This window comes from Alosa alosa, chromosome 22 (assembly GCF_017589495.1).
Source record: "Alosa alosa isolate M-15738 ecotype Scorff River chromosome 22, AALO_Geno_1.1, whole genome shotgun sequence".
In the NCBI taxonomy this organism is placed as follows: domain Eukaryota; kingdom Metazoa; phylum Chordata; class Actinopteri; order Clupeiformes; family Clupeidae; genus Alosa; species Alosa alosa.
In genome coordinates this window covers 19,113,610-19,141,273 of record NC_063210.1, presented here as the reverse complement: position 1 = coordinate 19,141,273, position 27,664 = coordinate 19,113,610, and the positions used below count along the sequence as shown (strand labels likewise).

At 42.1% G+C, this 27,664-nt stretch overlaps 1 protein-coding gene across 2 annotated transcripts; it reads right to left on the bottom strand.

Annotated features, from left to right (window-relative positions):
- On the bottom strand, positions 1-27,664 carry LOC125287601 (hyaluronan and proteoglycan link protein 1-like). Of its 2 annotated transcripts, none has more exons than XM_048233523.1 (6): positions 27,557-27,664; positions 26,152-26,208; positions 24,846-24,902; positions 23,890-24,216; positions 1,862-1,998; positions 1-151 (listed from the first exon to the last, which is right to left on the bottom strand). In XM_048233523.1, the coding sequence occupies exons 1-6, from the start codon at positions 27,618-27,620 to the stop codon at positions 2-4; spliced, it is 792 nt and encodes a 263-aa protein (XP_048089480.1). In that variant the 5' UTR covers positions 27,621-27,664; the 3' UTR covers position 1. The 2 variants fall into 2 exon arrangements, with proteins under 2 accessions (XP_048089480.1, XP_048089481.1); XM_048233524.1 differs by lacking the exons at positions 1-151; positions 1,862-1,998 and adding exons at positions 13,673-13,971; positions 14,227-14,352.

The window sequence follows — 27,664 nt, the reverse complement described above, 5'->3', positions numbered from 1 at the left end:
TTCATTTGACCTCTGGCAAAGTTCTTATATAGTGGAGCTGGAAGGAGAGCAGATTGTCCACTGGGCACTGGTAGGCCACGTCCCCCATGGTCAGCTCCTGGCCAATGGCACTTAGCCTCAGCAGACACTCTGAGAGGAACTCATGAGTGTCCTACACACACATGCGGATGAACAAACACAAACAGATGAATATCTACAGGCCACACAAACAGAATAATATTAGTCTAGCACTCTTGTTCCTTTTCAAGTCACTGACTGCGTTTACATGCACTTCAGTATCCAATAATTAGGTACATCCCAGTTATGATCATATTTGGGATATGGTGTTTACATGAACACATAGAGAACCCAGTTATTAATATCCCAGTATACATGATGAATAGTATTCCGGTTACCAGTCATAAATGTAATGGAGGCAGACTGAGCTAGCGTGCTAGTTGCCCGTGTAAATCCTCACAGCCCGCCCTAACCTTAAGAATGCTTCTAACCGCTGAGTTGGAAGCCTGGGCTTTTAGCTCAGTGGTTAGAGCATTCGTCTCACATGCCTGTGTGTGTATCAAGGTGGCAGGTTTGAGGCCCGTGAGCGGCAAACGGACCGACCTTGTGACATGAAGTTAGAATAGCACATCTTACACCCGTTTCTAATGCAATAATTAGAAACGGGGATAAGGGCGTAGGCTACGTTCAGACTTAACGTCTTTTTCTGACAAAAGAAGCTGCAGACTATTTTTTCAGTTTGAAAAAATATCTGCCACCGTTCTTGTTCCAAAAAAGCAGGCAGAAGTGTTTTTTAGCGATAGGCAAAGTGACTAACGTTACGTGTGGATACAAAATATCGCAGAAGAAAAAATTGGGGTTGGCTATTGCTTTTTTGGTATGTTATGGTAAAGTTGTGAAGTCGTGTCAAACAATTCCCTATGCTCAGACACTAAAATGAGTCTCTCGACCGGTGTTCTGTCACCTTCTTCATTTCTTACCTGTTGTCATGGGAAAACACAGGTCTCTGTAAACTAATCCGCTTGTGATTGGTCAGCTGTAAAAAGGACAGCATGACGTATGGCGTTTTTCCGCTAGAAGTTGAATATGTCTCAACTTCTGAGCTGCAGAAAAAGACGGTTGCGGTCGCGTTTTAAAAGAAGCCGACGACTTTTTTTGAAAATACGGTCTACGCCATAGAATTATAATGTAAAACGGATGCCGGCAGCTTCGAGAAATCAGGATATGATGTTTACATGCGCTAATAGATAACCTGGGATACTTCAAAGCCCCAATCATAACCGGGATGCTGAAGTACAGGTGTTTATGTGCTCTCTCTGTTTCTTTTCTTTTAGCTGCCTTTTCTTAATTCAGCTCAGCCTTATACATCTTTTCCATTTTCACTCTTTTCCAAGCTTTGCTAACTCTTTCAGTTTAGCTTGTACTGTTTAGCCTCCTTCTTCTTAGCTTCATGTCTAATTTGGTCAATCTTTTTCTGATACTTTTGATTAATTTTGTCCTCTTTGACATTATATTAAGCAAAGGCAAAGATTCTGACAACAAAGCAAAGTGGAAAAAGTTTGTTATGACACAAAAATTGTTATATTTTGAAAACATCTAAATGACAGATAAGAAAAGGCAATGCATGTTTGTATGTATATCTTGTTTTATGTGTTATGAGTCGTTTTGGATAAAAGTATTTTTAAGTCAACAAAGCTAAAAGTAGCCTGTGTGGACATTGCTAAGTCTTTGTATATGTGTCTGTTGTCAAGTTCTGGGTGTTCCTCTGGTTGTACCAGGCGATGTTCTCCTTGAACTCAAAGACCGCTGCTGCCTTGATGTCCATGTCTGTAGAAATAGAAAGAGATAGAGTAGTTGTTCCTACCTGAGCAGCAGGGCCTCCACCTTGATGCTCCACACAGCCTCCTGCAGCAGCAGCTGGGTGCAGAGGGACTGCAGGTGGATGAGACACTGCAGCACAGCGTTGACGTACTGTAGCACGTCTGCCCCAGATTGGGCAGCCTGCAGGGAGAAGGACATCAAACTAGGGTGACCCTTAAAAGGGCCTTTGGGTTCACAGCAGTGATTTTATGTAGTGAACAATATTCAACTTGAAGACGATGCTCCCAAATACTTTTTGGTTGGGCTCCGTCCCTCAGGAACACAGGCATGTTGACACGGAGGTTGTTATGCCTCACAGTCCCTATGCCGATGTACCTAAGGAACAGCCCCACCATTTTGTTGATATGCCACATGGACTTCAGACTGAGGCAACCAGGGGCGTTACAAGTTCCCCTCATCCAGACTGTGCTCGCAGATGTCAGGAAAAAACTACATGGCTCCCTCGGAATAGAGATAGCCAACGCAAGATCATCTCTGAGCCAGTTCTGTGGCACATCCCGTTGCCCCTTCTCTGCCTCCAGCAAAGGTAGCACTTGGTCCCATTCCATCTCCCTACAACCAAGCCACTCCACCTTACAGGGTAGAGGTTAGGGACCCCTCCTGTCCTGGCATGGTGCTCAAGCCAGTAGATCCACAAAGTACCTACTAGCGAAATTGTGGGCAACTGTGAAAATAATACGAAAACTGTTCATGACCTGAGAGGGACAGCCGTGGCCTACTGGTTTAGGGCTTCGGACTTGTAACCGGAGGGTTGCCGGTTCGAAACCCCGACCAGTAGGAATGGCTGAGGTGCCCATGAGCAAGGCACCTAAACCCTTCACTGCTCACTGCGTCGGGATTAGTGTGTGCTTCACCACACTGTGTGCTGAGTGTGTTTTTCACTAATTCACAGATTGGGATAAATGCAGAGACTGAATTTCCCTCACAGGATCAAAAAAGTATATACTTCTACTTTGACTTTTCATTTGTTCTCTGGCAAGTTCTTATATAGTGGAGCTGGAAGGAGAGCAGATTGTCCACTGGGCACTGGTAGGCCACGTCCCCCATGGCCAGCTCCTGACCAATGGCACTTAGCCTCAGCAGACACTCTGAGAGGAACTCATGAGCGTCCTACACACACATGTGGATGAACAAACAGATGAATATCTACAGGCCACACAAGCAGAATAATATTAGTAGTTTTTCCAGTCATTGACTGCGTTTACATAACCTGACAATAGCCAGATGAATTTCGCTCCGCCTAGCTTCACTCATCCATCTGGAACCGATCCATTGAAGTGTTGCTTCAGAAGGCTGGGCCTAATCAAAAAATGCTTGCACATGATTGAATAAGCCACTTGTCCGTCATCTATTGACGTGCTACTTCAACCACTCACATCGAAGCCAACCCGTGACGCTGATAACAGTATCATAGTCGCTTCTACGCTATGTCACATCAACCCGATCTCACAAGCAATGCGTATGAAGTCGTACGCAACACTAATACCGAATTGCGTATGAATTCATACGCAAAATCAGCTAGTGACACATGCGCAGTAGCCTACATATCCGCTCACTCAAGCAACATGGCCACGCACGGCCACCTGTCAAAATCATTTTTTTATTTCATAAAAACATGGGTCTAAACAAAAAAAACGATTTTTTTTTTATGTATTACAAACGTAAACCTTTAGCATCGCGGACCAAAAGGTTACCTAATTATCAAATTTTAAGTACTGCTATCAAAACGAATTTTCATGAATTAGCCTACACCAAACCATTATTTATTGTAACGAAACTTATTTATGAAATAAAAAAATGATTTTGACAGGTGGCCGTGGCGTGGCCATGTTGCTTGAGTGAGCTGATATGTAGGCTACTGCGCATGTGTCACTAGCTGATTTTATGCGATGAATTCATACGCACTGGTATTAGTGTTGCGCATTTACTTCATAATTTGCATTGCTTGTGAGATCGGGTTGGTCACATCTATGAAACTCCCGTCGGTTGCAGAAATCACTCTCAATGGAAGAGGTCCCAGATGGATGTGAGTGAAACTAGGCGGAGCTAAGCGGAACGACATTCATCTGGCTATTGTCAGGTTAGCGTTTACATGCTGTGGTCTAAAATATCCAGGCAACACTCAGGTGTGAGGAACCACTGCAGGTTTATTCACGATACCGGAAGTAGGTCACTAGCAACAGCATGTTCCAGTAACACTACTCAAAGTCCTCTAGGGCGAAGCCCCATCTTATGCATGTTAATTACATTGGTAATACAAATTACATGAGTACAATGGTCTTTTCCAAAAATCCTCATACATGCAGAAATACAACAATACATGGACACTTCTTGGACATAGCATGTGATCCATGCGCCATACGCAAGTCATGTGGCTACTCCAAGTAAGTAGATAATTGGTCAATACAATACATATACATCCTTCAGCATTCTCTTGCCATAGTCTAGTTCCTGTCGGGATATTCCTAATATTACTGCCTCAGGCAGAATACCCTTAACTCGTGACAAAGGGGGTCGCATGACCTTTATTAGAAAATCATGACATGGAGAGAGCAAATGACTGACAAAGCAAAGTTGATGCACAGTATTGAATGTATAGAAACCATACACAGAATATAAGAAAATTAAATGTTAATCACTTCTATGTAATAAATGTAGATTAGTATTCACTTCTAATATGTGTAAAATGATTTAATAATCACTTCTATTTCATAAAAATGTTAGTAATCCAAAATTTCTCCTTCACATGCACTTCAGTATCCCAGTTTTTATCATGTTTGGGATATGGTGCTTACATAGGGTGACTATATTTCCCAGAACTAAAACTGAGAACGGCCAATCCAAGACCAATTGGAATGTGTTTTATGACATCTCCAGCACGCATAATAACCTAGCACTGATGATACAAAATGAGAAGACAGAATATCTAGCTGTTATGTTTTCAAATATTCCAAATGAGTTCATGCGTAGCAGCTTTCCTGTAGGCTAGTCTACGTGCTGTTGCTGCAACCCTGTGGCTGCAACATGAAACTACATGTAAGGGATAATGTATAGAACGCTGGTTTTTATTGGGAAAATAAGTCCGCGACGCAGCGGAGGGGTCTTGTTCCGCCCTGAAGGGACTTATTTTCCCAATAATGACCGGCGTTCTATACATTATCCCACTTATTACACGGCTACTTGCCAAAACGAAACATTAAACTCCCCACGATGTGACTCTTTAGCCTACATAGCCTAGGCTATAGCCTATTTGTTACCGTATTGGCGTGGCTTTTGGTGAGAAACAAATAGTTCAGTACACGCTGAACTTGAATCAAACATTCTTTAGAACACAGCTGATCAACCGTCTACTTTCACTTTTTAATGAAGTTCCAGTCCTTGCGCAGTAATATGAAAGACATGAAATAGAAGCAAAAAGCCCATTTTCCTTGACAGCGGTCTGTTATACTTAGCAACGGTTTGTTATTGAGCAGACCACCAAATGTTGGGAAGGCCCATTCAAGTGAATGGAGCATTCTGCAGGACTCTGAAGAGCCATGTAATAAGGAACAATAACACCGGAGATTTCTGCCGGAGTTATCTAAGCTTTATGCCACAATGCTACATATCCAGAAGTTGAAGCTTCTCCCATACATATACAAATAAACATGCCCCACAATGTCCATACAAAAATGTTCAGCAAGTAATGTCAACTATTTAACTAGTTACACTGATGATGCAAAGTTTGCTAGCAAGTAAGCTAATATGGAAAGTTCGCTAGCATATAAGCTTAGATGGAGAGTTTGGGGAATGTGTTGCATTTGGGCGCATATCACCATCTAGCGTGGCGGAGTAAACCATTAAAACTTGGGTCTACGACAGTGTTTCTCAAACGTTTTCAGACAAAGGACCACTGAACTAACCAATAAAAATGAAATGCACGGACCACCTAGCTAAAAAAAAAAAAAAAAGATTAGACCTACTTCAACAGTAGGCTATATTAGCCTACTCACTGAACCACCTTGCTTATTGTCTTTGCACTTTGCTTATTGTGTCAGAGGATTCATATGATTTAAACTGGCTTAAATAGACAGTGTTGCAGAACTGTTTGGATTTACATACAAGTTGGTTTAATATTGCAAACAACTCATCTATATTATATTTTACCACGTCTGCTCGTGGACCACTTGGGATAGCTTGCGGACCACCAGTGGTCCCTGGACCACACTTTGAGAACACTGGTCTACGAAGATCATGACAGTGGTCCAGTCAAATCTTTTATGGTCAAATCCCAGCCGAGCTATAACTGTAGCTCGACTTACCTGTGCATGTAAACATACTAACTGACAAAAAATCAGAATGAGTAATTATAACAGACGAGTAGCCCTGTGGACACACAATATTGTTGGAAAATTGAGATGTGTGAAACACTATTTGACTGAAATGGTAATCAGAAATAATTTGTCATATAAAAAAGACTAAAATGTTTTGACTAAAACTGACTAAGACTAAGATACCTTTAGTTTTCTTTTGACTAAAACTAGACTAAAATGACGACTTTTAGTCGACTAAAATTTGACCAACAAAAATTATATTATAGTAATTATAATATTTAATGATATTATAATAATTATAATATTTAATGACTAAATATGACAAAGACTAAAAACGACATTTCGTCACAAGACTAAGACTAAATTGGTGACAAAATTAACACTACGGCGTGATAATATCAAAATTAATTCTGGACCCGTTAATATTTGGCCCGTTACCCGACCTGTGCCCGCGATAAATCACACACAAGCTAAAATCATTCCAATTAAAGTGCTTTATTTTTATCTTGCACCTCTCAACATCACAATATAGGCTCTAGGAAACAGCCTAACGAGTGCTTTCTTTTGTGCTATTGGAGCACGTAGGGCTACAATATAACCAACCTAATACAAATATTTAACACGCCCCTATCAACTTTCACATTTGATTTGAGTGTTTCACATTCAATCTAAATCTTAAGCTAATAAACAATATAGCCTAAAGTGCGCTTTCTTTTGTGATTCAAGTATCCTACCATCGGTACCTTTAAATAGGCATTTTTCTTTAACATTTTGCATTAGGGCTATATCTTACAATAATGAACCATAGCCCACTGCATCAGAACATTACACAAATAGACCTATTAATATAAGGCTACAAGAAAAAATACAATGAGCATTACAAACAATAGGCCTAGCTATATGTAGGCCTATGCCTTTGCTGGCAAGTGGCAACGCTCCAACTGCGAAATGCATCAAAGAAATCAAAGTCGCAGTAGTGACATGATGTTCAAAGGCTATTATTGACTAAAACACATATTTGTGATGTGGTAATGGTAATTTATACATACATGTCTTATGTTTTATTTTAGCAAACTAAAATACTGTTTGGTTCTCATCCGCTACCCACCCGCAAGGAGTTCATTATCCCCCCGCAGCCCTGCCCATGAATTTTAGGAATGTCACAATCCACCCGTTTGAGCAACTTTTATACGGGTAACCAACCCGTTGCAGGACTCTATACAGCAGTCAAGTCAAGGCAGTTTTATTTGTATAGCACATTTAACATGCAGAGTGCAACCCAAAGAGCTCCACACACAAGACATTGACATAAGATGTCGGACGGAGCGGTGTAGTTGCCAGCATACCCGTGACACCAAGACAGATAACAAACTAAATTAACAAATAATAAAAAGTAAAAAAAAAAAAAAGATGAAATTAGTCCAATTTCTAACCAGCTGAAAATTCGTAAAATTGCACACGGCAGTGACATAACTGATGTAACGTTAATTAAGTTCTTTTTAACTGACCAACCCAGAGAATTAAAGGAACGGTATGTAGGATTTTGGCCAAAACTGGTACTACAATCACTTTCAAAATACTGTAGAGCTGTGTACACCGCAGATGTGGTAACTAGAGCAGAGCTGGCAACCCAGATGCCGAAACACTACTGACTATGTGATACTAGATAGGTGGAGGGTGGCGGATCAGGCTAAAACACAAATATGTAAACATCAACATCAGTTGAGGGCTGCAACTTCACTTTTTTAAATGACAATATCCTGGCCGGACTACTGTTGTCAGTGATATAAGTATTTGAAATTAGCATGATTTCCTAATGTCTAGTGATAAATCAGGGCCATTTTATGATTAATTGAATTACATTTCTTACATACGGTTCCTTTAACTGGCAGTCTGGAGAGCACTGAAACAGAACAGCCTGAAGTCATGATGGGTGATCTTGCTGATTAGCGGCTCGGTGGTTTTAAACAGCGACAGTTTGTTGTTTCATGGTTCTTGACGTTGTTATCAGAGTTCCAGACTCCAGGCACCTAACGTTAGATGCTAGTAAGGTCAGCCGCAGCTCGGTGGTTGTGGCAGCTGCAGATTTCTCGCAGAGTAGGCCCATTGCCTACCATCAAGTGCAAATACACAATACAAATGTGATATTTGACCAACTTTAATGTTTATTTACATTTTGTGCCTAAAATTCATCCTGAATCCACCCTTCTGTTTGAATCAGGGTGATCCTGATTTTTTAAAATCAAATTTATCCCAGTCCCACTAACACAAAGTTTAGATTACATGACACAATCCGATTTCAGGATCCTATTTTCTCTTTGAACAACCCATTTTCAAGGTTAAATCCGATCGGATTAGTTTTGAACAACTTGGCCTTGAGCCTAGAAATCTGGACACACCCTAGCGGCAGCAAATGTTATTTGCACCCAGGGTAGTCTAGCAACTCTCCGTTGGCTTGCGAGCTGGAAAAATTAAACTTCAATCAGGCCAATCACATCGTGTATAGAGTCAGCGCCTGCTATTGAAAACAATAAAGATGGATGCTGCTGCTGTTGAACAGTGGTCTTTGAATCACCATTTGAGTTGAACTTTTTTTAAATTGGCAAAAGTTTGATCAACTAGCCAACTAGCTCCACTGGTATTCAAACCAGTTCCTGGTTTCAGAAACGCTGCTTGTTTATGTTATAAATATGTGTTTCTGCTGACAAAAGGGAAAAATAGTGTATTTTCCAAATTCTGTTGGACCCAAGAGTCACTCTGAATCACACAATAGTTCACCATGGTGTTTGCGTATTTAAGGGTATGATACATCATACAAATAACTGGGATGGGATGCATTTGTTACACAGACAAACAAAAGTTTATTTGAGTATCATCCTAATATCAGTGTTTTATTTGGAAAGGTTTCTTGCCTTTTAAAATGTGGTCATTAGTTTATAACAAAAATAATGGTTGATAATAATTAATGGTTGATGATAAATCATTTTTGAAAAAAAAAATTGTGCTAAGCTCAATCACACGTCTTTAAATGCTTTTAAAAAAGTTTATAGTAGTCAAGACACCTCATAGAATTCTATTTAATTCAAAAATGTTTTACTGAATTGAAGGCATGACCATTCATAAAAAAGAAAGAAAGAAAGCATTGAAAGCATACAATATTCAGCTCTGCAAAAAATAAGAGACCCCTGCACATTTTCCTGATCCTACGTGTGCGTGACATTCAAATGAACAGTGATTACTTATTTTTTCCAGAGCTATATGTCTAGAAAACATCAGAACATAAAATAAAATAGAATCATAAAACAATGTGTGATTATAAAAAACCCACACACATACACACATTTGTGCATACACAAACAAACACTTTCATTTTAAAAACAGAAAACAGACAAAATAGCAATGGGGGTCAGCATGTATCAGGCTGTCATAGGCTGCCAAAGGATAACAGATCCATTTTCTCATCCCTGGACTAGGGTTAGTATCAGGCAATGTATTGCAGGTGCAGTAGCCAAGCCTAGATCACCAAACGGAGGTGTGAGGAAGAGAGAGAGAGAAAAAAAAACCTTGTTCACATCTTTACCTTGAGATCATTTATTTATTTTAAGAGCTTGCTTTTTTAATCCATTGCTCACTTACCCCTTGCTTTCTTAGATGAAGCAGACCAGCAGTTAACAGAATGACTCTCAGCACTAAAACAGTGACCCCAATATCCACTTTAATTTTGTCTGAGGTCGACGTGGAGGGATCTGTCAACCACAAGACATGCACATGTGACTTTAACCATATCAAATCAAATTAAGAAATCATATCAGATTTCTATCTATCTTCATTATTGATAAGTGATTGGGTAAATAGTCATGCATAATGTAAATGATCATGTTTAATGTAAATGAAAATGTTTGACGTAAATCATCATGTTTAATGTACCGGTAAATGATAATGTTTAGCATAATTTATAATGTAAATGATAATGTTAATTATAATGTAAATGATCATGTATAATGTAAATCATGCTTAGTCTCACCCCAGTGATTCTCCTCTGGATCTGTGAAGCTGGCATGTTCCACCACACAGGAGTCCCTCTCTTCAAATTCATATTTCTTTTTTTGTCAATTATGGAATTTTATAAGCTTATGGCAATTAATAAAATAACACCGTACACAATATTTTGCCTGACCTAAAACATCAAGCTGAAGTTAACTTTCGGTAAAACGTTTAAAAAAGTTCTATTAAAAGTCAATACTAAAAATTATTGTTTTGTCTGTATTTATACACCAGACAACCAAATGTTTACTGTTTGTATGTGATAAAAATCTCACTTATTTGAATCTTGAGCAGTTTGGTTAAGGCTAGTGCATGTTCACATATTCCATCCATTTTAGAAGCCATATGGTTATGGTTAAACCCATCATTGGTCCACTTGATTGCAAGCTCTGAGGTCCACGGTGTGTAGCCGGTGGATCGATTGAATCGCATGACCAACACCTTATCATACAGACACTGCTGGAAAGATTCAACCAGATACAAATAGTTTCCGCTGAATCGGCATATGTATTCCATGTGGAATTAATGCCCAGCCGTGGAAGAAACTTACAAATTAAGATAAGATAAAAGATTAATGAGATTTATCAGTAAAGTAAAAATGTATGTATGCTTTCTTGTAATGTTTAAGTGCTAAACACACAATGGCATTTAAGAAGAGGGCTACATTATAAAACTGATTGCATTGTTTAGAATTTCCCATGAGATGAATAAAGTATCAATCTATCTATCTTGTTGTTGTTGCTATTGTTGTTGTGTACAACTTTACAACTGTATTACTTTATCACAATTTGCCAACAAGGTTGTCTTTACTCACCTTCTCTTGGCTGTAAGGCAAACACAGGCACCAGCACCACTAACCACTCGGTGAGTTGCACAGTTTTGAAAACGAACGTTAAGGGTTGTTTTTGCATGTTTGTGCATGCCTGTAGGCAGCCACTCTGAAGTAGTCAAAGGCGATTCAAAACGAGTCAGAAAAGTTGAGACAGGACCCATCGCCAAAATGTCAGTGTCCACCACTCTAGTTCATCCAAAAAGGGACTCAAAGTGCAAAGTTTCATTCAAATTGATTCATAGACAGATAGAAGTCCCAAGTCCCATCAGAGCAGAAGTGTCCCTCTATCTTCAAAAAACTTTACCAAGAATACCTCCTAGCAGCGGTTCCCAACCTTTTTTGGCAACCTCACACACTTGATAAGCACTTCCCACACTCTTCCCTCCTCTACCAGAGAGGGTTAAAGCGGAGCGAGAGGCGCAAACGTTCGACAATTTCAGCGTTCGATTATTGCAAGGGGGAGGGGGGGAAATCCCCCTTTATGCAGACCAGAGTAAACCCTCGCTGCACTAATGTCAATGGAGACTTGTGGAATTTTACCAATAAATTGGTCATTATGTCTTTCTGGATTTGTTGAGGGTTTTTTGGAAATTTTTGTCATAATCTGTAAGTGTTTGGGATCATTTCAAGCCTAAAAGTGTAATTTTTTAGCGTTCGGATTTGTGATAAAATAACTTAATATCAGACCATGCTGCTGCCAGTTAGTGTCCGGTTGTTAGCATGCTAGCTATCCTCTTAGCTAAGGTAAAATTTTAAACGGAGAAGTGTAATTTCTTTGAAATGACAACTAGCTGAATAACATTACTTACATTAGTTAAAGTGGATAGTTTATACTCAAGTGAATTTGCAACAGTATATTAAGTTTAAGAGAAGTCCTTCAACTACTAGTCACTTGTTAGCGCATAGCTGTATTGCCATAGCTACTCCCATCCACTTGTATAGCATTTTAAGCTAGCGTTAGCTAGCTAGCTAGCTCGGTTCACATGACTAATTAAATTATTCATATCATGTCCTAAAGAATGATTCATTGGTATCATACATGATTATAGACAATAATACTGTGAACACAATTAGGTTTATCTGTTCTTATTGCTTATTAAGAGAGAAAGTTTATTTAGTGACGTAAGGTGACACTCCACTTATGCAGACCGAACTGTCCCGTTTGCTCCCATAGTAACGAATTACGTTGCTCTATCTTGCTAGTAATCAAGGATCTTTGCCTCTACCTCCTTCCCCTCCACTTCTCCTCTTACCATACTTTGATTAGTATGGGGGGTGCACAAAGTTTAATACCCAGAGGGGTAGGGGAAGGGATATATGGCAGTTTAACCCTTAAAGGAGTAAGGAGAATGTTGAGAAATGAACGTTCTAAAGAATATCTGGGTTCATTGAATTCAACATAGAATTTTAGAACCTTCAATTGTTGCGGAACTTAGAATGTTCAAAAACCTACACCTTTAAGGGTTAATAGACCTATCAAAATCCATTTGTTTGTCGGACCTTTCAGGATGATTGGATAGGGTTTTTACAGCTTTGCCCGTTCCACAGGTGACTGACACTTTCTGTTTTGATGTCAGAGCATCTAAATAATTGACTGCGATCCGGGTGTGAAGATTTCAAGTAATTCAGCAAAAAAGACTTCCTTAGACCCTCTTGTTTTGAGAAATGCACTGTTGTGCAAACGTTAATGATGATTTAAGAAATGCACCAAATTGACTGTAAAACTGTAACATGGCTAAATGTCTACTTTCATAGACTTTCATACAAACACACCAGAAAACAGCATTTCACCCATCGGACCCATGTATTCCATTCTACTGCTCCCTAGTGGACACATTCAACACAGCGCCCCTTTAAAAACACACTGATAGATAGATAGATAGATGCTGTGGCTGGCTGTGCTCCTACGTACTTCCGCTCAATTTTAATTTTCCTTCAGTACGTCATCTGGGTTTTTGGTATATTCATGGGTTTTCTCCGGCCAAATTTTACCTGTCCAATCAGCGAACAGAGGGGGTGGCTGAGAATGATGACGTTGAGGTTGTGCGTTAGTTTGACCATATGACATACGTCACGACCAAATGTTAGCGATTGGTTATGGCAGATTCAGAGTGGCTCTGGGCAGATCCAATAGTTTTAAACTTCAACAGAGTACTCACCTTCAAGGAAGTTAACGGTTGGCAATGGAAAGTGGCCAGACTCTCTGTACAAATGAAATGTTTGTACGAGAGTCTGGTAGGACCAGGCTATGGCTGTGCTGCATTTTGAGTGGATATAGATTATTTACACGTCATCTACTGATGGCAGCTCATGTTCAGGAAGGTTTTAGATGCAGTTGTCAACTTAATTCCAATTAAATGCACGTCCATGCCGGATTTGCGATTGTATTTGCATGCTTGTGCTTTAGGGACATTGGAAATGGGCTTCAATGGCCTCGAGGCCAGACGGACCTGCAGAACAAACCATACACATAATAAAAAGAATCTGGTTTCATCTGTGATTTTGTCTCAATAGCTCTTCCAAACCTAGTTTGACTTGTTTTGTCTGATTTTTTTATTACAAGTAAATGCGTGTGTAGACATTTCTTGAAGACATGGATGAATTTATTATTTTCATTATTATTTATTATTTTATCATTTTTAATCAGTGCACCAACTGTTTATCACAGTTACACTTCCAACTTGGGACTGTAGAGTCAGAATTCCCTCATATTTTAAGTTGACCATTGCTGACATGGAAGTCATTGTCTATTGAAGCATTAGCATTTAATACAAAAGTCACGTAGTGTGATATAAAAAATATAAAGTAAATACAAATTAGAATGTTTTGCTCAGCAGATTCTTTCAGGTTTTCACTTTCAGTTGCAAGGACAAGAGGCAGTACCTGAATGAGAAAAGACGATACCTAAATGAGAAAGGAAGATTAAAAAAACAGTTGAAAACAAAACTATAAAAACAAACAAGTTATCTTGTTACCTTTTATCTCTCACTCTCTCTCTTTCTCACACACACACTGACATTCCATGACATACACACACACACACACAAAACCATACATGCAATAGGCCTACATGTAACAACACTCCATGCAGACATGCAGACTCACACACTCTTTCCCAGACACACGCAAAACCAGTTGGTTGTAAGGTGTTGAGGTTACCCTGGTTCCTCCAGCGGATGATCATGGCTCCTACAGTGATGTGTGTGATGAGGAGGAGGATGAGGACAGCCAACATGAACACGAGAAGATGCTGGAGACGGCAAGGACTCTCGAGAATCACAACCTCTGTACACACACACACACACACAATCATACACATACAATCACACACACGATCATACACACACAAACTTTTACATGTTATTGATAATTTACATAACATATTCATAGGCAAGCCCTAGAACGCAAAGCTGCACAAGTAAGACAGAGAGGTAAATTGGCTGTACATGCAAACATCGATACGGAGCTTTGAGTTACAAGGATTGAAAGAGGGATGATCACAGGGGCGTAGATTTGCGTGGGGACCGAAGGACGTGTCCACACCAATGTCAAATTACGACTGAAATGTCCCCACCAATATTCAGGTTGAAGGGGGAAAGTGCTCACATGCGCTACACAAAGAGTTAAATCATTTCTCACTTCAGTGCTGCGGATCATCTCGTACAGATCTTGTAATGTGCAGTAGCCTATAAGGGTAAATCGCGCTGATTTGAAGTTACCTATAATAACTACCAGTGAGCCGCAGTCTCCTGCGCAGCATGCAGTGCTTTAGCTTTACTTCACTACAACCATGAAGTGCGTCCAAATTCACCCATTCTTCTCTGTTGAACTCCTCGAGAAGTAGGCTACTCTCATCACACATGTGTCACATGAAGAGCCTTTTCTCAGCTTTTAAAACGGTGCTAGCTAGCCACTGTTTGCTGTGATAAACAGTTTGCGAGAAAATAACTTCAAGAGATGTAATAATTATTCTCTGCCCATCTCACATCCATTCGCCACCGATTGGAATATCGTAGGCAGTGCTTTCGAATTACGTGGGAGCCAGAGGGCGAGCTCCATAGAGTGAGGACTGGCTCCCATGAAAGCAACAAAGTCAAAATCTGAGGGGGTCTCTGATATCTGAAGGTGTCTGGCATTGTAATTTAATCTTAAACAACCCACATTATCTATCCTGTGTGATCTCTTACCATTACAGGCGTGAAATTAAAATATAGGCTACTCACGGGACGTAGACGCCTACGCTCTTGAACGCAGCATGATGACACTTCACCACCACACCACTAGACCAGCAAACCGCATACGATCGATTTGACAGCACTCGCAAGTCTGAAGAAGTTACCCTGCTTTGATGAGAATGTTTTGTGTATTTACATACATGGGTTGATACGTGCGGAAAAGTCCTGTTTGCTGTTGAACTTGCGCCTTACCTCTTCTATGTTGATTAACAAAGCCATAAATTATGGCCCATAATGCAGCTTACTTCAATGATTCTGTGAACTGATCTGTAGCTATCCTCTGTCATTCAGAGCTCGGAAAGTTCCCAGATATTTTGAAACACCTGTTAGCAATCTCTGATGGCAGAATAGCCTATTCAATGGCTACCCGACAACATCTCAGTGCAAATTCCAAAATTGTTTGTCTATTTATTCCCACGGCTCAACAAACGAGACGACTGAACGCCCAGGTGTTGTTACTATGTGCACATTAGCCTATAATACTAGAACATAGTTTGGCTGCAATGGCTTTATTATTTTCTGCCAGTTAGTGCATTTTCCTGTGTATAAGTTATACTACAGTACATGCATTATTGTGTTTGACACTGAGGATAGCCTATCTGAGGGCGGTGGTCTGCTTCAAATGAGTTAGCCTACGTTGTGAAATTGAGAATGGCACTCAGAGTAAATCCTTTTATCTATCTTTGTATTGTGAAATTAAAATTAAATATGGAATATTACAATCAATAATATGTTGAAATGAATTAAAGGAATCAATTTATATGAAAAATCTCTGTCTATTGTTGTAAAGGTGTGTCTGGGCCTATCGTGGCATAGGTTACTGTGCAAAAGCCCACTTTCGCTCCTAGGCTATTTAATTGTGTCGCCTTGTTAGGCTATCTTGTGGCGGGGTGTGCCAACTTTTATGAGATAGAGAGATCCCCTTAAGACAAAAAGATAATTCGGGCCCTGATCGTGGGGCCCATGGCCGTAGCTACCATAGAGGACACCGAGGTCATGTCCTCGGTATTTTTTTTCTTCAAGTTTAGTTTAATTTATTAAGTAGGCCTAGCCGACCGAGACAATTATCTTTGCATCAACCATCCATTGATGGCCATTTCTAGACTCTACTTTTCGTTTTGATATGTCCTAGGTAGGCTATGCGAGTGTGTCCTAAACTAATTAACTAATCATAGCGCAGCTCACATAGTTTAAAAAAAAAACTCAAAATAAACTTGGCGTCTTGTTCATTTCTGCCAGTAGGCTAATCTTAATTCACCTGACCCGAACAAAGGCTGTCACAAAGTTAACGTTTTGGAAAGCCAGCAGAACAGACAGAGAAGGAGGGAAGGTGAGGAATGTAGGCCTAGGGCTACCAATGAGATGCTAAATAATGAAAATGTATGTTGAAATTCAGTGGAGATGCAGTTAGCTAACCTGCATTGAAAACGAAGCTATATCAATGTTATATAGGATGGATAATGTTGTGAAGGATATTATCTCATGGCACAGATATTAGGCTACCTTTTGTCAAATTATATCAATTATTGTTCAGTAATTTAGAGACTTGTTGTTTTAAGAAATCCAACACTGGAGACAGGTAATAGAAATCAGGCAGTTGAGAAGAAAGAGGAGAAGAGGGAAATGATAGGTGAAGGGCCCTCCCAAGTGAGAGTCAAGATGTGACACTCACTGTGTCAGAAGGTAGCCTACAAGATCTGCAGCCTATGACCCTGCAAATTATGCAACATTTGCTACACTGATGTAGCCTGACGAGCCAGACCCACATTGAAATGTAGGGTCTGGACACTCACCGTTCGCAGTGCTCAGTCCGAGGGGCGGGATAATCAGTTGTCTTTCAAATTCCCTGCACGCAATAGGACAGCGGCAGCTATATGAGTCTCATGCGTTTCCCACCAGCCGACTAGTTGGCTGGTTCAAGCGTTTGCCAACTTAATAAAAGCTTAACTTCGTGTCACACTGTTCGCCAACAGCAACATCCATCTTATTTGTTTTCAAGTAGCAGGGAATTCAAGCCAAACCGTTGCAACTCTGCCATCAATCATTATGTTAAGCCCACCTAACGACTCTATACACGATTTCATTGGCCTGATTCAGTTTCGATTTCTGGAGCTCACAAGCCAACGGAGAGTTGCTAGACTAGCCCTGGCAGCTGCCGCTAGGGGCGCGTCTAGATTTCTAGGCTAACACTGATGAGGAGAAGCAGCTCATTCTTAATAACAGATGGAGCAGGGTCCAGTATAAATATCCAAAGCCAATTTGGGAAAAGGCTCAGATGGTGCATCTAAAAAAAATAATATTGTGGAAAAGTGTGTTGGTTCAAGTTATAAACAAAACATGTCATAATCTGAACAAATATATGGTTGTTGGCAAAATGGGGCAACATTTCTAGCGACGCCTCTGACCTCGGTATTTGAAAAATCCTGGCTACGGCCTTGCGTAGGCCTACACACTCTTCACGGAACACATGACAAACCATATATCAGAATAACGTAAGTTACGCATGTAACTATGGATCTGTGAGACCGAGGGATGACCGTCACTACGGTCTAAAAAAGGAATGATCACCTTCGTTCACCGACCTGGCTGACCACCTCTGGGTTCAATCTCCATTCCCCTCGAGTGGCCCGGTCCTGAGAGAATGTCGGCCGCCCTGTTCTCCACGCTTGAACGTACTGCCCTCACTGAAGCCAGGCGCTGCCATGCCCATGACAGCAACTCCTCCGCCACCTGGAGGCACCGCCAGGACCTCGTGCCGCCTTTGGTGATTGACATGATACACTGCTGAGGGGTGCTGTCTGGCCTCACCAGAACATGTTGGCCATGGCCCTGGCAGGAACCTCTGCAGGCAAGATGGATGGCCTTCAGCTCGAGGGCGTTGATGTGCTCTGGCGTCCAGGAGGGAGGCCACATGCCCCTCGCTGACAGCCCTTCCCAGACAGCTCCCCAGCCTGTCAGAGAAGCTGTCGAGATGACTTTGCCTCTTGAGAAGGTCCCCAGTGGAACACCCTGGAGTAAGAACCTCCTGTCCCTCCAAGGACTTGGGCTCCGGATGCAAGCAGGAGACACCCGCAACTTCACATGCCTGTCGCTCTCGGGTGGAGCTGAAAGGCATTGAACCAACACTACAGGGGCGTGCCTTCCAGCAGGCCCAATGGCGAACCACCGCAGCTGCGCGCTGCCATTAAACCCAACAGCCTCTGGACTTTGTGGGCGGTGACCAGTCTGCCCATCCAAAAGCCTGTCAGAGCCTCGATCAAGCTGTCTGCCCTCCGTGGAGTGAGAGACCCGTCATGCTGACCGAGTGGGGGAGGACACCAAGGAAATCCGCCTGCTGGCCCGGGGCTGCAAGTTGCTCTTTTTTTTCCAGTTGACCGTGAAACCCAGGGCCTGGATATGGGTCAGAACGTGTTGGTGTATGCGTGCACCACCTGCACCTGAGATGGGGCACAAATTAGCCAGTCGTCCAGGTACAGTAGGATCTTTAGGCCCTGGACCTGCAGGGGGTCTAGCGCGGCTGCCACCACGCGAGTAAAAATTCTGGGGGCCAGTGAAAGGCCAAATGGGAGGACCTGAAACTGGAACACCCTGCCTTGGAAGGCTAAGCGGAGGAAGGACCTGTGTGCTGGGCAGATAGGGACGGAAGGAAGTATGTCTTTTAGATCCAGAGACGAAACCCTCCCCCTTCCTGGATGGAACGAATCACTATTCCAACGTGGACCATTTTGAATGGCAGCACCTTGAGGTACTGGTTCAAGGGCCTGAGGTCGAGGACCGGCCGGTAACCTCCGTCTTTTTTGGGCACAATAAAATATTTGGAATAAAACCCAGTGTGCCGTGTGTGCAGCGGTACTTCTGAGATGGCCCCTATCAGAAGCAACCCTGGACCTCCCTTGACAAGCACGGAATTTAAAAGGGGGGTCTTTCACAGACGTCATCTTGACCCCTGAAAACGTAGGGGGCCGCCGTTGAAACTGTAGGCGGTAACTAGTGTTAATTTCGTCAGGCGCGAGGCGAGAGGAAATATGTTAGATCAACAACCTTTTTTTTTTTCATGACTAAGGCGAGGCGATGATGAGACGGCAGTAATGTCCTGAAACACTGACTAAGACTATCTTAAGATGCATTATTTTTTGACGAAAAAGATCTAGACTAAAATGTTTTGCATGAAATAAAAACTAAGATAAAATCTCTTCATTTTCATCTACAAAATATCCAGCTGTTACATTTTCAAAATATTGCGAATGAGTTCATATGCAACAGTGTTCCTGTAGGCTAGTCTACGTACTGTTGCTGCAACCCTGTGGCTGCAACACGAAACTACATGGAACAAGAACACTGGAGATTTCTGCCAGAGTTAGCAAGCTAACTACCTAAGCTTTATGCCACAATGCTACATACCCAGAAGTTGAAGCTTCTCTCATACAAATTAACATCCCCAGAATGTCCATACGAAAATGTTCATCATGTAATGTCAACTATTTTACTAGTTAGACTGATGATGCAAAGTTTGCTAAAGTAAAGCTAATATAGAAAGTTAACAGCAAGTTAGCTATGGCTAAGATGGAGAGTCTGTTTGGGGAATGTGTTGTGTTTACGATATAAGCCATCTAGCGAAGGAGTAAAACATTAATACTTTGGCCTATGACAGTGTTTCTCAAACCTTTTCAGTTTCAGGACCACTTAACTAACCCTATCTAAAAAAAAAAGATACAGTTCACTTCAACTTCAACAGTAGCCTATAATTAGTCTACACAATAGGCCTACTGAACCACCTTGCTTATTGTCTTTGCACTTTGCTTATTGTGTGGATTCATACTGTATGATTTAAACTGGCATATCTTAGTTGCAGAACTGTTTTACATACAAGTTGGTTCAATATTGCAAACAACTCATCTATATTATATTTTACCATGTCTGCTCGCTTGGACTACTTGGATACCTTTTGGGACCACCAGTGATCCCCTGACCACACTTTGAGAAACACTGGTCTACGAATATGACAGTGGTCCAGTCAAATCTTTACTGTCTATGGTCAAATCCCAGCCGAGCTATAGCTGTAGCTTCGACTTACCTGTGCATGTAAACATACTGACTGACAAAAAATCAGAATGAGTAATTATAACAGACGAGTAGCCCTGTGGACACACAATATTGTTGGTAAATTGAGATGTGTGAAACACTATTTGACTCAAATGGTAATCAGAAATAATTTGTTATAAAAAAAAAAAAAAGACTAAAATGTGTTGACTAAAACTGACTAAGACTAAGATACCTTTTAGTTTTCTTTTGACTAAAACTAGACTAAAATGATTTAGACTTTTAGTCAACTAAAACTTGACTAACAAAAATGATATTTGAATGACTAAATATGACAAAGAATAAAAAGGACATTTCGTTACAAGACTAAGACTAAATTAAAAATAGGTGACAAAATTAACACTAGCGGTAACCGTGAGTCACCGTAGCCACAACCCAAGAGTCTGGCACAATCCCTTCCCAGGAGGTCCTGGACAGCTGGGAAGGGCACCGACGGGCCCCCTGATCCCTAGGGCAGGACCGCCACCGCTGCCTGCACCTCTGCCTGCGCCCCAAGGTCTTTGCTGTCCCTCTGGGCCAGGGAGTTGGGGCTGAGCTCTGGTCTGGTGCACGAAAGCGCCGGTCCCGTGGGGCAGCATAGTTGATACTTACCTGTGGTGTTCGGGCAGGCTGCCACCGCCCATACTTACCTGATGCTGCCCCTGTGGGGAACCGGAGCCCGCCTGTGGCACACACGCTGACCAGTTTCTCTAGAAGCGCCAGCCTGTTCCACTCTGTCCAGCACCCCTGGGAGTCTGATGGAACACATGCCCAGGCACCACGGGAGACCTAACAGGTCTGTCCTGATGGCATCAGGAGAGAGGTTTGGGCAAGCCACACCTGTTCACGGCACAGCACCGGCAGAGGCCATAGCACTCCCCCCATCATCACGGCCAGCTGGGAGTGGGCTGACAGTGCGCATCCACCAGGGCCCTTGGTATCATGGTCCCTCCGGGCTCATCGCTTTTTTTTCGCGAGAGCCGCCAGAGTGATAGCCAGGGCGCTGCCCATATGGGCTGCCCGCGGCTGAAGCCGCCAAAGCAGTGACTGATGAGACGGTCCGCCTTGGCACACTCCCACGCTGGCAGCGTGGATTGGGAGATGCATTGGCAGGCCCCAGGGAAGTCCAGGCGGGCGATGGACTGCTCGGACCGGGTGGCATATCCCCAGCCCTGAGTCGGCCGGATAGGCAGCCTTTGCCAGCTGACGGCAACCTGGATTGAATTGGGGGGCTGTAGCGACTTACCCCATGCCGCCCGGGCAGCACCTTCGCGTAATCCACTGCCACGGGTATACAGGGTGGTGGGCTGCTGTGCGAGACGCCTTCCCAGACGCCCCTGGGAAGCCATGTTCGGCATAGGGGCCTGAAGACCCAGGATCTTGGAGGCACTCAACACCCGGGTGACATCAAGGAGCCGACGGGACCTCCCTTGGCACCGTGGATTCATCAGTTGGCTCCACCATGTCTGAATGTAGCTCATCCAGGAGGCCGCCCCCGGGCCACGCCATCGATCATAGAACGAGGGGCATGGAGCGACAGCACATCCACATCACCCAGATCAACATCCGCACCATGGCTCTCAGGCCTGGATGGGGAGAGACCTTCCTGGCCAGGGGCAGAGAAGGGGATGACGTGCCCTGGAGAGCTGAGAGAATCTGAAGCTTACTCCGGGCCATTACCTTCGGGTCACGCAGCTGGAGCCGAAGCAAGCAGGTCCAGGGACCTCCACCTGATCATGCCTGGAAGGGGACTCATGTTGCCGCTTACGCTTGTGCGTATGCTTACGGCCATGCCTATGAGAGTGGGATGGTCGGTCGGGTGAGCCACACTGTCCCGGCCCACATGCCTGGTCAGCCCGGGGAGCCGCGCTCTCCCCAGGAAGGTCACAGGCTGGGCGCTGCAGGGGCTGTCGACATCCTCCAGGAGGGCGGCCCCAAGGCAAGCTGGACACTCTCTATGCCCGTCATTGGGGCCATCGTGGCCCTACAGACTCTGCAGTAGTGTGCCGCCATAGCCTACCACAGAAAAACACAATGCAATACAACACAATACAATACAATAAGGCACTTACCTTGGTCATTTAACGCACTGGGTCTGCAAGCAGCAGCCCGTAAAGAGATACAGCAGTGGTGTAATACAGTACACGGGTGGCCTGAAGCAGCGCATGGACACGCTTTTAGCAGGCTCACACTGGCTCCAGCTAGCCGCGGACAGCAGCGACGGGGTACACAACAGATACACAAAAAGAAGGCGGCCACCAGTGTGCGAACGCACGCGCCGACGTACACCAGTGGACAACTGGAGAAAAGACACACAGCACAGACACAAACAGCTAAACTTGCCTTTTGCAAGTAGCCTAGCACACAGTAACATTAGCGCCTGCCGCCGAAAGCACATACGCTGATCAGGCCCACACAGGTTCCGCTGCCAGAGCAGTAAACAGAAATAATAACGGTGGGTTCACGCCGGTGCCGAACGCACCCAGCAGGCTCACACCAAGCCCAACTAGCCACGAACAGCCAGATAAGGTACACAGTAGTTAACAAACAACAACCCGGAAACCTGGCACACACAAAAGGAAAATAACACTGAAACGGCGGCCCGCAGCAGTGCGCGAACGCAGGCAGCAGGCTCACACTAGCCCCTCCGCCGTGCGGTATGGGGTGAACTCAGGAAAGGCGTCCAACAAGTTAAACAAAGTTAAACGAAGTTTCCTGAAAAACACAGGTTACCGCCACATGCAGACTAACAAACACAGTCAAAGCAAGAAAGCAGTGAAAGTACGTGGCTCAATTATCACAGGTCTCAGATGAGGCGATCAAGGTGAGAGACTGAACGGAGCAATCTCCGCCATTTACAAGCTCGAAGTCGTTTCTGCTTCGGAGGTCATGGGCATGACTTTGTTGACATATGGTCTCGGTGATAGGCAGAACGAAGGTGATCATTCCTTTTTTAGACCGTAGTGACGGTCAGAGTGAGGTCGAAACAGATACAGCAGACCTTACCGAACACAAAGGTGTAATGCATTCCCGTGTATAGTTAGCTGTTCCAGAGTAATCCGGTTTTGAAATAAATTATAGCAAAATTCAACATGGTCTTTTAGGCTGCATTTCTTAAAACTGAGCTGTGCTTACATCGCCTAGATATCTGTAAATATTAGAATCAGAGAATATACAGGCAGCTCACGGTTAAGAGTTTGTCAATGTAGCCTTAATGATTTCTTTTCACAAAATGCTAAGCATGCATGTATTTAAGTTTCTTAAAACTGAGCTGTGCTTAAATGGGCATGATTTCATAACAGACCAAATAGAAAATAAATGTTAAATATAGCCTACATATTAAAATCAGATTATGTAGGCTACACAGTGTAGTAGCCTACATAATTGGACATTGGACAGTAGCACATTTTAATCATTTTATATATCTTAGTTTTTTTATTCAAGTTAGTGGGTAGTGTCCCCACCAAAGCTCAGACCAAACCTACGCCCTTGGATGATCATGTTTTACCTTCAATTATCAGCTCCAGATGTTCAGTTCCATAGTCTGAAATGCAGCGGTAGGACCCTGCATCCTCTTCCCTCAAGTTCTTTATGATCAGAGACAAGTTGCCAGGGGAACCTTCCACCAGAGCCACTCTGCCTTCATACTCCTCATGTACTTCTGGTTCTGTGTAATCCTCAGTGAAATAATACACCGAGCCCAGAGATGGTTTTTCCCACTTCAGTGTTCGGGGGTTGGTCTCTGGGTCCTCACAGTTGCAAGGTAAAACAACCGAGTCTCCATAGTAGCCAGTGAGAGTTGTAGTGCTTGTTATCACTACCAAGCAACCTAACACTGATTACAAAAAGGAATTGTTCAAAAGTCAAAGAATTTTAATATGAATTTCTCAATGAAAATTAAGATTTCTTGATCAACTTGGGTTTAAAAGTCATGGATGCCGGGAATGTTTGATTCATTGTTGTGGCCCTGAGCAAGGGCCTAAACCAGTTTGGTTGTTTTGGTTATCATCATCATTATTATCAAAGGAGATAAGTTCATCAGTAATGCTTCTAGTTTCCACAAAACTGACCTGGGCCAGCAGTGTCATGACATACTTCAAACTTCAAGCCTCGCATGCAGCCAAGTTAAAGTTACACAACTACTGTAGATGTACAACATACTGTTGTATGTTCCACCAGTCGATGTATGAATGTATGTATGTATGTATGTATGTATGTATGTATGTATGTACAGTGCTGTGCATACGTTAAGACACCCATGCTAAACTTAAAAAGAGGTCCTTAAAGGTTGGATTTTTCCTCATTTTTTAATTAAGACAGTAAGATCAACTTCCAAAAGATGATTTTTTTTTTAGTCAACTTTAGCATGGGTGTAGATTGACAACAAGTAATATTTCTCTGAAGAATGTGCTCTTGTGAAACCAATTGTTCGCTGGAGACCAATTGGTAAAGGACAGTACTCACTAGGTAGTGGTTCATCTTCATCATTTTGTAGTGTACTGTTATCACTCGAACCTGTTCCTAATTTAATAACATAATAACTTAATAAGTTAATAACATTCAAAAGCATTAAAGTCACAGAGCAATAGAAGACTCTTTTGGATTACAGCATCAGCTAAATAACACCCATCTATTTACACCCCTGGTACGAATAGCCTTGGCCACACAGCTGAGCTATTCATACCCTGTGACATAACAACAAAAAGATGTTGCTCACGTGCACAAAAAACATGGCGGACATTCGTTTTTCGTCAGCAGAAAGTGAAGAATTCTGAAAGGTTTCGCACTATATCTGTTCAGATTAAGATTTAGATTGAAAAGTTGTGTTTTACTTTCATAATCTTGGTTCAGTGAACACATACAACTGTCAGTTTGTTAGTTAACAGAAATTTCGTGAATATGACATTCAGGCCTATAAACTATAAATTTACCTGCAAACATTATCTCCTTGTGGAAGCAGATAGTGCAGTGGTAACAGGTAAGGGCTGGCACGTGGGAGACCGGAGTTCGATTCCCGTGTGATGCGGTTTGGCAGAGTGAGTGAGCATGTGTACCAACGTCTCTGGAGAGAAGGTGCGCAATTTGAACAAGAAATCGGTTCTCAAATGGAAGTTTTGATTGCAACAATTAGCTAGTTCATGCACCAGGGTGTAAATAGCATGCAGTACTATAAACACCAGGGTAATTAATAGCATCCACTTCTAACTGTACATTGATGCAAACAGCATACCTTATTCAGAGTGTCTATTACACAGCTGAGCTATTCACACCCTGTTATGTAACAACAATAAAAACATGTTGCTTGTTTTAAAAAAAAAAAAATATATATATATATATATATATATATATATTACATTGTGTGATCAATATGCCAGATTAAATGCACAGGGGTGCAAATAGCATACACTGATATTTGTACCAGACGAGGTACTAATAGAACACATTGTTTTGTGCACCAGGGTACGAATAGCATACATTGATATTTGTACCAGACAGGGTACTAATAGAGCACATTGCTTTGTGCACCGGGGTACGAATAGCATACATTGATATTTGTACCAGACGGGGTACTAATAGGACACATTGCTGTGTGCACCGGGGTACGAATAGAATTCACTTCTTATTGCACCAGGGTACGAATAGCATACACTGCTAATTGTACCAGGGGTGCAAATAGCCTTTCCCATAAATAAATGTAAATTATATTCCTTCAGTTGTTGTTCCCTGTTTACTTCTCAGATTAGTAGCCTAATAATAGGAGGGTACTTACTAGGTCCAACAGCGCTACTATGCCATGAGGATCTGGAACTTTTTCTCCTTAATGACACTGGAAAGACATAGAGTAACCACTGACACTGTTTGATCATATGGATCTGTATGGATCATATTGTTATGTAGCATAGTCATATCATACACTATTTGAAAGCTTGGACTCTTGGGAATCAATTCAATTCATGACAACATTTATCATGTGAAATATGTGTAGTGCTTTACATTATCAGACTTATCTTACTATGTCTCAATGCAAAATGGCTGACGGCCATCCACACTTTCCTTTGTGATATGGACACACAGGGATGGGCAGTATTTATGATACATGTATTTAAAATATGTATTTCAATTAAAAAATATAATTTTGAGAGAGAGAGAGAGAGAGAGAGTGTGTGTGTGAGTGATTCTGTGTGTGTGAGAGTGTGTATGTGTGTGTAAGTGTATGTGTGCGTGTGTGGTTGTGTGTTTTATGTCTTTGTGTGTGTGTGTGTGTGTATGTGAAAGAGAGAGAGAGAGTGTGTGTGAGTGATTCTGTGTGTGTGAGAGTGTGTATGTGGGAGAGTGTGTGTGAATGTGTGTGTGAGAGAGAAAGTGATTGTGTGAGTGATTGTGTGTGTGCAAGTGTGGATGTGTGTTTTATGTGTGTGTGTGTGTGTTAATGTGTAATAGGATGTATGTGAGAGTGTGTGTGTAAGTGTGTCTGAGGGTGTGTGTGTGAGAGAGAATGTGTCTGTGAGCAGGTTTTTTTTACAGTATATTTTTTTGGGCTTTTTATGCCTTTAATGGTAGGACAATGGTTGGCCTATACTTACTTTGCCTTTGTAGAATTGAATTAGTGATTCTTCAATGATTCGTTCTAGCAAACAGAAATGTCAAGATAGCAACAGCTCATCCTTTAATTGTAATGTAAATATTTGTAGTAAAATATTATTGTCAATAATATTCAATCAGTGTGGCGCAAATGAGGCTAGAGTCGGTGGATTAATTTATCAGAAGTGTGCGTGTGTGTGTGTATGTGTGACTACATTTTGATGTATTTTTGCATGATATCGGTGTGCACAGGGATGGGCACATGTTCCTCATGATCTTCTGATAGTCAAGTTTGTACACGCTCCAATCCATTTGGCAATGACGTGCTCAGACTTGCTATGGTAGCGCCTAACGCTGTGCTATGCACACACTGTAGATATTTCAACTCAATGAACATTTAAAATGTGGTATGATGAAATGTTATCTTAGGGAAAGTACAGACTTAATATCAACCATCTTTTAAAAATGTATAATACTAGAGCTCTAGTATGCAGTGAGCAATAAGGACTAAGTGCAGAGAGGGGTTTGACAAAAAAAGTCTAGAAAACAAATCCCACATTTCTTCTAACGAGGACACTAAATCACTCACTCACCTAGACTGAATCCAAACAAAGAGAGGAGCAGCCAAAGCCTGCAGATATTCCTCATAACTGCCATGTATTATGGATTAGGTGCCTTTTTATTATAATGAAAGTTATTGA